Here is a 12,258-nt window from a genome sequence, read left to right on the forward strand (position 1 = left end):
CTGTTGGAAACAATAATATATTACATCATTGTTACAGAACAAATCCACTATTCTAATCTTTTACATTAAATTCCAAATGATTAGAAACGAAATCCCAAACATAAAACTAAAGTGTTCAACGGCATTCCAACATCTACCTATATTAAATTCAGACCATATATAACACATGATGCTTAAACTTAAAAACCTACCGTACATTCAAATCTAGTTTCCGGTCTTCATGTGACATTATAAATGATTGGTATGTGGATTTTAATGATATCCGAGAGCTTTTCTTATACATCCTCTTCTAAAAGGCATTTCTTCCATGAGAAATATGTGTTTTAACTCTGAATACTAACATGACACATTCCAAACTGTAGGAACGCCTCTGGTGATAAGGGCGTCCTTTTCAAAGAAAGGTGAAAAGCGGTACAAATACACACGGTTGTGAACTTTTATTCCTTGTTTTTTAAAACATAATAATATCCATTGTTTATAAAGTATTGCTTTCTATTTATTTAACAGATGTTTTGTATAATGTTTCTATTTCAATTAAATTCTGCAATCTTCCAGAAAATGTGATTATTTTCATTTACTTGTGTAAGAGTTCTGTCAACTTATATAATCTAATAACATGTATTCAGACAAGAACATAGATGTTAATCTCGTCAAATTCATGGACAAATGAAACAGGCTATATTGTTGTTGCAGTTTGCATGGAGGCAAACCCAAATAGAAACTGAAACATGTCTAGGTAATGTTTTTTTTTTGTTGTTGTTGTTGTTTTTTGTAGTTTTTTACACTGTTTATTACTCTAGGGGATATCTACGTCATTGGACATTTTTATTTTTAAGATTGTTTAAGTGTACAAATGTATCGGGTCAATCGTTTTATACATATCAGCATCTACGTGTCCCTGCCTTATAGTATGGCCTCTTGGCATGTATAGAGAGGACAATCTCTAAACAGAATTTCGCGTGTACAAACTATTTGACGTGGACTACGAACCTATATATTCAATTAATTTCGAAAGAAATACAGAAAAAATTACTTTAAATTGCTGATGTTTAAAGAAACAAAAAGAAAATACCAACATGAGATCATCATCATAATCTAAATTTAAAAGCGATACAGAAATCTGCTCCGTGAAAACACGACAACGACAGAAAATCATCCCATAATTTTCATAAATTTACATCCCGTGAGGCTTTGGGTTATGTATTTGTCAATTGACCATATATTGCACGAAAACGAACAACCCTTCAATATTGGATCGATGGATGCGTGTCATTATCATAAATTGTGGATGCAGGAATAGAGCTATCCAGAAATGGAAATTCACAACATGGGAATAGAAATCATGAACCTAGCACTCATCTACGTGGAAAGCTGTACAATACCAAAGTATTTTAAATGCTAATAGACAGTCACTTGACGTGTTATTGTAATTTTACTAACCAAAACAATTTCAAGAGTATTCAAGGTACTATAAATGACCATTTCGACGTCATTATGATTGCTCAATGTCCAGGATTGAATAGCATGCTCTAGTTTAAATGGAACTACACACATCAAGTAGTGAAATGTATAGGAAACCTAACTATAGATTTTTATCTTAATGCGACATCTATACTGGTTGTAAGCGACAGGTTAATTTTGCTACTACCTGATATGAAGATTTTCCGTTATTTACAGGAGCCGTATATATCAATAAGAACAGTTCAATGCTTGAACGTTACGCGAACTAGTGAAAACAAACAGACAGAAATAAGAAAATAGCAGTTTATTTCAGTAAATATTTAGGAACTAAAATAGATATATTACAAAATAAATCCTGCCGATTGAATGAGTATTTAAATTGTACAGTGTAATGGCATAAATGCAATTTATGTGGGTCCTATTTAAATGGAAACAATTTATGACTAAATGAAAAACTTTATTATTTAATTTGGGTTGTTTTCCTTGTAAAATCGAACATCGTTTTCAGTAGATGTCTTCAGACGATTTAGTATAACAAACTCAAACAGGGATTCACAGACAGTCGAAGTGTTAATCATATCAGGTTTTAGATCATATAACTAAATCACTCATATAATATAGTTAATGACGAAACGCAAGTGATAATATAAAGAAAATTGTTTAAAAAAAACACACAAGAAAAAGTTAAGTTAACATTTTGCATAACGTTTTCACAGTTAAGCTGTTCCTCAGTGTAATGTAAGTATGCAAAGAATCTATGACGTCATGTGTATTGTCCCCTTATTCGTGACGTCATAGATGATATGTATATCAATAACACGAATAAAATACCATTGAAGGAGAGCTGATCGTGACCCGAAATAACAAATCACAAATACAAGTACAAACAACCTAGAATGCTCGTAAACAAACAAAATATACAATATAGGATTAAGCACATGGCATTGTTCTTTCGTTAGAAAGTTTTAAAAATGTACTAAATATACCGCATAATTTACTTTATATTATATCTAAAAGGAAAAATCTTTATTTAAAATAGCCTATGTGAAATCAATTATAATTATTTAAACTGAAACCTAAACCCTTGGTAATTAGTAACTATATAGCTATTTGCTTGTGGATGATTTACATTAAAAAAACTTGTATAGGTTTAAAACTGATTTCACCTCCTCTCAAATTTCAGAAATAAACCCTTTGGAACATTCCCCAAGTTTGATACCTGTATAGGAACCTGAAACACAAAAATATTATCATTAGTCACATATATAATATTCATTCTTAGCCTTTAAATAAATATAAATAAGAAAACAAGAAATATTGTACCTCTGTTACGTATTTCATATTGTATGTATAACTATAGATCACGCGAGAATTTATTTTGGGATACCTAATGATATCTTAGGGTAAACGTATTGATTTTTCAACATCATGCAGTTGGAGAAATTGTACTCATTTTTCATTATCACTGACGATAAAGATAAACTAACGAGTTCTCATCAACAAGACTTCAGTTACCTCTGTCTTGGTGCATTTCACAGGGCGGTATTTCTGCAGAATTCTAATGACAGCAATCTTCATTTCAAGAATAGCAAGTCTCATCCCAACACAGTTACGGGGTCCAGTGCCAAACGGTAAGAATACGTATGGGTCTCTACCTGCCTTTGCCTCCGGCGTGAACCTATGGAAGTATTCATTAATGCTGTGTTATTAATTGCCTCTGGCAATGAGTCTTTGAAATAATATATGATAGACCTTCAGTTTGAGAAAGTTCTTCTTTGGTCACAGTCATACTAAACTTGTTTATTGAATATTACCAATACACACATGTATAACAATATGATCGTAATTACAATAAAACAAATGCATTCCGTATGTGTAACATTTCAGAACATGAAAAGCACAAGCAACTGTGGAGACATCATCGAAGCAATTACAGCAGTGTCGTAATCTTATTAATTGCACGTTCCTGATGCGGCGATCTTGTGTCGAATTTTTGCAAGAGTTATCTTTCTTTAAACATGTTCAGCTATTGCGATTAGAGTGAAAATATGAAGTCACTTACCTTTCCGGGTCAAATTTCTCTGGATCTGGCCAATACTCGGGATCCCTCTGTATGGCACCTACCGGTATGTTTATAATCATTCCTTTAGGGATTTTGATATTACCAATGGTAACATCATTGCTTGCCATGCGATCAATCCTAACAATGATAAACACAACACGTAACATTTGCTGCTAGTCATATCGAAGTCCCCGATACCGATTAACTTAATTTATCATTACTACGACCTGTCGAGATTTTGATGCAATGTAAACGACTGTCTAAAGGTTTCCATAATGATTTAAGACTGGAAATACAGAGCCAAAAAAAATCACGATAATATTCGTAAAGAACAATTCAGGCTGGTAATAAACGTTAAAAATCGGATTGTTGGATAAAAAGTCACATATTTATTAATCTTAACTGAAAATCCATGTGCAATATTGTGTAAGAAATAAGGTTACATACCTCGCAGCAACAGGAAATAGCCTCATCGTCTCATGGATACACATTTCCATATAGGATAAATTGGCGACGTTATCATAGTTTGGGCTTTCCTATAATTTATGAAGCGAAATAAAACAGAATTTATGTCATGGATATGATTTGTGGTATGTGCCCGTTTAGATTGTTGTTTTATTTCTTGTATACTTTACAAATATAGTGCAATATATCAGGTACAAGCAATGAAACACAACGTTCTGTTCTAAATATATATATATGAAAACTGGTAATTTCACATTTATTTCAGATCGTTTTATCTGTAAACTCTTATCAAAACCCAGAAGTTGTAAAAACGAAAACACTATATATAAGTAGTTTTATAACAACAATATGATATATTCTACCTACTCCTTGTAGTGTCTCGTCGATTTCCAGCAGTAGACGGTCACATACTTCTGGGTAAATGGCTAAATGGTATATGAGAAAGCTAAGGGTGTTAGCAGTAGTGTCATATCCCGCAAGGAAAAACAAAATGGCCTGAGCGGTTACGTGGTCCTCAGTCAATGCTGAAATACAACAAATAATCATTCGTGCTATTTTGTCTAAACACTACTGATGAATAAAGGACGTAAACCGCGAATCAAATTATGAGATGTTATCCTTAACACAAATAAATAATGAAAAATTGTGAGCTATCGGAAATTCTGTTTCCTTCATCAAGCAGTCTTCACAAACTATACAGTTTTCGATCAATATTTATGTTTAACATGAACATATTCCCTAAGTATATCTATACTGAACTGAAAAATCTCATCCTTGGTCTTTTATAACAAAGAGTGTTTTAATGGCTGCAAAAACAAGAAGCAAAAATTGAAACCATTACTAAGCGATCCGACCTAATCAAAGAGCAAGTCAGTATCTAGAATCAATTACGCGGTCTATAGTTGTTAAAATACACTTAAGTCGCCTTACTGTTGCTTGTCAAAGCTGATTGATTTACACTGTCTCCTTCAGGTGCAGTAACTGTTTCTTCCTGTTCAGATTTCTCATTCCCAGCTTCAGCATTGACCATTATTCCAAGGAAATCGTGATATTCCTGAAATCGGGTAAGATTTTAGGAATTATCAGTCAATTATATGATAAATGTTTTCGCTCCATTATGATACAATACATATGTTCTTCCGCATATAGATTTCTTACTGCGTGGCTATTAACCCCAGTTCGTTTCATTATTATTTTTTTTTTCATTATAGAATAATAGTATAATAACAGGTATGTTTGTCCATTCCGGACTGTGGCAACTATGAAATGATGTAAAATCTAGCCTGCAGATTTATAAAAACAGCTAGCAATAAACTGGAATCGAGAATCACGTGAAATACCGTTTAGACAAATAAAGCCTTGTTTCAGAAAAAAAAAAAAAACAAAAACAAATGATATCACGTAATTTTATGGTAATATAGACACATTACTTATCGTCTACTACTATTACTATTAACATCAAAATAACTTATTATTTCAAGAGTACTTCATGACTCCAATATTTTCACAATTGAGAGCGGGCAAACCATTTCATACTCTATGGATATATGTTTTGTATTTGACATATTTTAGAATAGTGTCATTACATTGACCATATAACATACCCCTGGGGATTTCCGTCTTTCCTTCATCGCCTTTTCTGTAACACGTTTGAAGAATGCAGATGCACCTGCTGCTTTTGTGAGTTTTATTCCAAGAAAATGAGACAGTTTCAAAACCCAACCAAGAAATGGCAAGAAGACTAAAACAAAGCATAGAACGTTTGTTGGAAAGTACATACACGTACATGTTTCAGAATATAGATGATTTCATGGAAATTGAAACTATGGACAAATGCATTACCTATTGACTCAACCCGAACTGGTCTTAGAAAGGAATAAAACGATACCTTAATATATTCGATGTCCTTGACCTTGTTATATGTAGTATAATCTGATGGTTCTGTTGTCTTTTTATTTTTTTATTTGAGAAGAATACTTGAGTAGTTAAACCAAGATCTGCATGGTTGGTGTCGTCTATGAAGCAAAATAACCTTTCCCTTACGGAAAACATGTCCGTTTCTCCCGCAAATGTTCAAGTTTGACCATGCAATTATTTCTTTTGTTCTTATTTCGCCCTTAATCCATCAAATTTAATTTCTAACAAAGATTATGTTGACATGTAGGTTGTTCCGGACTTCAAATTATTTAAAGACAATATCGCAATAAACTGTAAAAATTACACTTACACACGATGATCACTATAAAGGCCAAGCTTTTCGGATCACTGTAGGCCTGTGCATTCTCTGTGAAAGGATCATTCGGATTATTTTGGCTATCAACATCAAGACCGAACGCTGTTGTAGCGATCACATCCATTGTAAATCCTCCTATGAATCTGTGATAGAATTATTATTATTATTATCATTATTATGGTAATTGGTCAGAGATAAAAATTTACATTTTCAGTAAGATATATACCCACTACAACGTTTTCATAAATGATCGGGAGTTTTGAATTCCATTCTCTCCTTTTCCAAAGAATATATCAAAAATGAATTGACTATGTCGACGAAAAGAATTCCCTGTGAATCGTTTATCAACAACCTAGTTTCAACTTTTATATCAAATCACAAGCTATTCATAGATAGGAACATTTTCCAGTCTGGTATTTACATTTCATTTAACCAGACGGTATTTCCGTTTTTCAAAATTCATTAAAATCTTTACTTTTTCATGTCGATGTCCTCATCTTCTTTTATCTTTTTTTCTATGTTCTCCATGAATGTATCTGCAGCTCTGTTGATTAATGGTGTCATCTTATGAATAAATAAATAAATATATATATATTAATCATCGCCATGGTGTGTAATGCATTGTTAATAAGCATTTAAGTCGCATTCAACAGAATTCGGTATGTGTTAGTGTAACTATTAAATAAAAATAGAACATAGAATATTTTTTCTCTTAGATATAAGGATGGAATATGTAGACCAGTGACATGCATATGAACAAGATTATGTTTCTTGAAGACGTTAACCCCATCCAGCAAAATATTTCAGAATTGTATGGAAAGGTATTGAACATGCGTATGAATGATTGTTGCATGTATAACATGTGTCTGCTGCTTCATATTGTATTTAATATGCAGGTTCTTGTCGTTCTTCTAAAATTATCAGATATAAGAACATTATGAAGTGTATTAAGTAATGGAGCTAGTACACCTTCTCATCTAGTATTTAACATTCTTCCGATCACTTAAGATTTCCTCAGTCGTTTCCTAAGCTTCTAAAATTAGACCCTTAGTATCACTAACTAGTCCTAGAAGGACGAAGCATCTGTATGATGCAGCTTATGTCTCTAAATTTGTATCAAAATGTACTATTCAATTGTATGTCTCTCGTACAATATATGATACTGACACAAAATATATTTTAAACATAACTATTTACCAGTCTCAACTTCTTTCCACTAAACGTTGGGGTGATTATATTACGAACAAATCGCCAGTGATCATCTTCAATCTGTGTAAGCATTTTCCTTAATGCCGGAGAGGTGAACTTGGCAAAGGTGTTCTAAAACATAAAACCACAACTTTATTTAAACTCATCTCACATTTCATCAAGAAATGTCGCTTTGCCTGCGAGTCCTTTGTGACACAGTATTACAAAATGATATTTCTCAGTAAATAATGACAGTTACAGTTTATCAAATATCGAATAATAAAAAGCGAAATTCATATATCAGATACCTACATATTGTCTTTTTTTCAAAACTGAACTCCCTAATGCAGATTTTTACGGAAACAAATATTGCTTGCCTACATCAAAAAAAATCAAATTGATGTTTTGATTATGCCTACCCTTCTATTGACGAAGTTTTTGAAATCCTTCACCAGAATATCCTTCAGGAGAACGGGATCAGCTATATACAGGACCGGGATGTACGTTTCATACATCCTGTTGTAATACAAGAATACTTATTAATGTATGTACTATATGTTAAAACACGAACTGCAAAACTATGATTATTTTAATGAAAGCAATAATAATGTTTCGCCATCAATGTCCAAACATGTAATGATCTTCTATAACGTCAATTATCTGCACTCGTAATCCTTCAAAATATGCAAAGTGATGTTTGTGACCATCTGATTATTTTCAGTGCTTGTCCACACAATCTTCCAGATCTAAAACACGTTTACCGCACGATAAACAAATTAAACAACCAAAATATCTGTATTATGTGGCAGACGATGAAATATTATGAATGTAGAATTTCTGATAATTTATACAACAATTACTTCAGATTCAGACTTGTTCATGCATCATTCATAGTCATGAGCAGAACTATGGGCGATTTTGTCTCTTGTATAGATTATTAGTCGGTTTCAGACCGAATTAGTTGATACGGAATTACGAAGCAGTCTATCTGTCTATAGTATTCTCATCTTTAGTGCCAGCGTACAAAACTTAACAAATAAGTAAACGCGGACATGGATATTACACCATAGCGAGTCAATATATACGGATTATCACAGAACATTTCTTAATGGTGTGAACATCTTGTACATAGACAGTCTCATATATTGATATTGAACATACAAAATAAAATCATCCTTCATTACAAACGAAAACAAAGGAAAATAATTTGATATTTAATTCGGTTAACGATAAATGTCATAGACTGCAAACGAAAATCAGATCATATTTGCAAAATGTGTTGTTTATAAGTAAATAGATCGTTTATCTGACACTTACCCAAAGACTTTACCATACTTCCGATACATATCTTGCTCAGCCTTCACAAGTCCCTAAAATACGGTTAAGGACAAGATGAAAACATATTTATTTGTTTTGTTATTCAAGTCGACCTAATGGTCGATCTGTTTCACAGAACCCCATAAAACAAAATAGTGCTACAACTTTGCTTTTTTTTCTAGCAGCTCAGCTGTTGATCAAAAATACAAATTTGAATAAGACTGACAGGAATAAAGGTGTCGATTTCTTGATGATACTCACATCACGAATTCCTAAATGTTACTTTCTTTGAAAGACATTTTTTCTTAAACTTACATGCAGTTGAAAGCAGTTTATATTATGTAAGTAATGAATGGTTGCAAAAAAACAATAATTTCTTACTTAATAAAAGGGAGACCACTCTGGGTGACTAACGTCGTTGTTAGAAACCAATTTCCGACGCAATATGATGTAACTTATACGAGATCCAATATCAAAAGGGGGGTCATTACAAAGACGCAAACAGATCAGAAGGTGAAAGTCAGGAATGAGAAAACCAGAGTTCTGACTATATCTCTGGATCAAACCTTCAGTAGTTGATATCGAATTAGCTGATAGAGTGAAAGAAATTAGTAATCACGTAGGTCATCAGAACATGACTCTCAGCAGTAGCTGTCTGACTGTCTGATGATGTGTGTAGTAAAGAATTGTATTAAAACCAGATAGCTGAACCACGAACATTTTGAAAAATTATCATATTAAGAATGAATAGATCATATTTTAATATATCTCCAGTTACTATAGTTTAAAAATGGTAAAAATACACCATGTTATTCCAGTTTATCATAAAGTCAATAATAACAATTAACAATTTCCACGCGACAAAAAAAAATGTGTTCCTGATACACTGATTTAGTCCGGTCAGTCGAACGTTCTCAAAGGGCGGACGTAAACGATTTTAGATGTTATATGGGACAATATACGACACTTACTGAAAACCAGGTGTGTATATACATATAGCTACTCTGAAATAAGTAAACATGATGGCCTAGCCTTTTCGGGTTTTTTCTTTTCTCAGTCGTGCACGCTTAACCTTTCGAGTTTTTTTTTTCAAATTCAGTGCGGAAGTCTTTTGTTGCTTGGACAGACTATATCTTCGTGTCTTCTTTCACAATATTCTCTATATATTCTACTTATACCTAATTATACTGAAAACTCGTTAATTCATCCCTTCAAAGAATAATATATGTTATATATCATGTTTGGGCATTTTCTTCGATAAATGAACAGATGAAAGAATTCTTGAAATGTCCGTTAAACGAAATATTCTGGTACAGATAGAAAAAAGAGTATCTACATGAAATTATAGGAAGGATAATGTTGTACGTGAAAGTGAATGGAATGCACACATACATCTTTCATGAACATCCTCATGTTTCCAAATATTGGTTCTGGTTTAGGACCTTGAATTCCCATTTTCTTAAAGGTGTTATGGTCCCAAGACATGTATCTGCAACATAACGAAACCATAAATACAACACAGCGTCGTGTAATGCAGAATTAAACACGATGTTATACAATTTAGTTAAACAGAGTTACAGGTGAAACAACACAAACAATTTGAAAAAAAAACCCAGCTGAACCAGTGACAAAATGACAGCAGTGATGGTTTGGTTTGTATTTAGGATCAATAATTGAAAACTACGTAATTACTGATTGTATACTTTCACAAAAGAATTTAAGACAAAAAGTCAAACTACCATTCAACATGCACTATACATGTCCGAGAACAGCATATCAGCTGAAATAATGCAATGGAAATAACATGACTCTGAAAAGTGTTAATAAAAAAGTTTTCATTATTTTTTACATTGTATTATAGGGTGATGTGCTGTGTCATCTGGGCATTATAGTCATGGTAAGTTTATTATGTTATATAAATTTGTCACATGAACAATCTCTAATTCGTGACAATAGCTAAATCGTGAGAATAATTCCCAACCAATTAGACTTCAGATAAATGCATTATGTTTCTCACGCATATGAGATATGATACACTTGAGCAAGTTTACAATGTGTGTCACAGTGCAATCAGGAGGATGTTTGTAAATTCATAGACATATCTTTTTCGATTTGCATTAATATGAAAAATATTAAGTGTTGCTTAGCTAGAAACATTCATGATAGAAGTAACAGGTTTGACATACTCAATCAAAACAAAACTGGATTACACTTTAATTTACATACTGCATGACTTGTGAAATACAATTTGTACCATACTGTTTTTATAAAAATAACTAAAGGTAGACGCAGTGATGCACATTGGTATCCAGGATGTCTAAATTAATTTCATACAGTTTGAAAAGACTTTGTTGGAAAAAGTCATGAAATTTACATATCATTTACTTACACAGTGTATGTAACGAGTAGGCCGATTAACAATATGATCCATTGCAGCCAGGTCGGTATATCAATCAACCCCAAAACCTCCATGGCTACGTAGATACGTCTATCACAGAATTCAGGCTGAAAATCAAAATATCAAGGAACAGGTATGATTCAATGGCTCAACTGTTTTTGAGAAGGTTACGTGATATCAATGAATGTTGCAATTAACCAAATGAAACAAAATGACGACACCAGTGGATACAACGTGCAATGCAACTTATATCACTTTTTGTTGTTCACAAAAAGCAAAGAAGGTAAGAGAATTGTTCAACAATGCGAGAAATGGATAAATATTTCCAGTATTAATATGCGGAAATCAGCGCTCAACATAGGAACATAACAATACACACACAGTGTAGCTGTAATAGGCCTACACAATATGTATGCTACGATGTGCCCAGTTCTATATCCACTGTGTGCATCTTACAAATTCTACATAAAAACATGTTGTATAATACACGAATACAAACCTTGATTTCTGGTTTTATGTCTGCTATGTGTAGATTGGAGCTGTTCGTGCCTCTGTTTTATAAAGCTATAGAATGTAAACATTGGGAAACCTGTGACTCATTCACCCACTTGTCGACGTGTTGTTTATCAAGGTCGATCTATATTTAGAAGTGACAGCCGTTCATGTGGGCATTGTACATTCCGATAACATTTTGAAAGGTAAACATCTAGTCGTATATGTTGACCCGTACTATTCTCCATGAACATGTGAGTGACCGTCACTTTCTCGCTCCTTATACATGTCTTTATTATTTATGTACATAACATAAAATAATTTATTTAATGTATAGATTTATGTCCATTTTGTATAAACGATTTTCGAGCGGGTAATGTTATAATCAGTTATATTGCATTTATCCAAACAAAGCAAAATTACTACACATGTTGATAAAAGGTGAAATTCAAATCCTGTTACTAAGGTAAAGATGCTACACTATGTAAAAGAACTGTTCAACAATGCAAGAAATGTTGATCAAATGGAATTGAAAAAAACAAAATTGAATGACAGATAAGATAGAATACAGTGACATTATTAAAGATACACCGTAGAAATGTCATTAAATGACAAATTTTGGTTATGAATCATACTCATAAG

At 32.7% G+C, this 12,258-nt stretch overlaps 1 protein-coding gene across 2 annotated transcripts; it reads right to left on the reverse strand.

Annotated features, from left to right (window-relative positions):
* Positions 1-1,823: 1,823 nt before the first annotated feature.
* On the reverse strand, positions 1,824-11,707 carry LOC132562765 (cytochrome P450 3A24-like). Of its 2 annotated transcripts, none has more exons than XM_060227527.1 (15): positions 11,624-11,707; positions 11,116-11,231; positions 10,119-10,215; positions 8,727-8,779; positions 7,829-7,925; positions 7,419-7,541; positions 6,697-6,785; positions 6,216-6,364; positions 5,593-5,660; positions 4,919-5,042; positions 4,355-4,512; positions 3,971-4,059; positions 3,524-3,661; positions 2,977-3,139; positions 1,824-2,692 (listed from the first exon to the last, which is right to left on the reverse strand). In XM_060227527.1, exons 2-15 carry the CDS (start codon positions 11,196-11,198, stop codon positions 2,624-2,626), a joined length of 1,500 nt encoding a protein of 499 aa, XP_060083510.1. In that variant the 5' UTR covers positions 11,199-11,231; positions 11,624-11,707; the 3' UTR covers positions 1,824-2,623. The 2 variants fall into 2 exon arrangements, with proteins under 2 accessions (XP_060083510.1, XP_060083509.1); XM_060227526.1 differs by having other exon boundaries at positions 5,593-5,729.
* Positions 11,708-12,258: the final 551 nt, after the last annotated feature.

The sequence above is a fragment of the Ylistrum balloti genome, unplaced genomic scaffold, assembly GCF_031769215.1.
Source record: "Ylistrum balloti isolate Yb309-2 unplaced genomic scaffold, AGI_CSIRO_Ybal_v1 Utg371506, whole genome shotgun sequence".
In the NCBI taxonomy this organism is placed as follows: domain Eukaryota; kingdom Metazoa; phylum Mollusca; class Bivalvia; order Pectinida; family Pectinidae; genus Ylistrum; species Ylistrum balloti.

Excerpts from the sequence above, each read along its gene's own strand:
- LOC132562765 (XM_060227526.1), bottom strand. The coding sequence starts at position 11,198 with ATGGAGGTTTTGGGGTTGATTGATATACCGACCTGGCTGCAATGGATC. Across the intron at positions 10,216-11,115 it reads CTACTCGTTACATACACTGT|ATACATGTCTTGGGACCATA; the intron begins GTAAGTAAATGA and ends GTTATGTTGCAG. Across the intron at positions 5,043-5,592 it reads AAAGACGGAAATCCCCAGGG|GAATATCACGATTTCCTTGG; the intron begins GTATGTTATATG and ends ACCCGATTTCAG.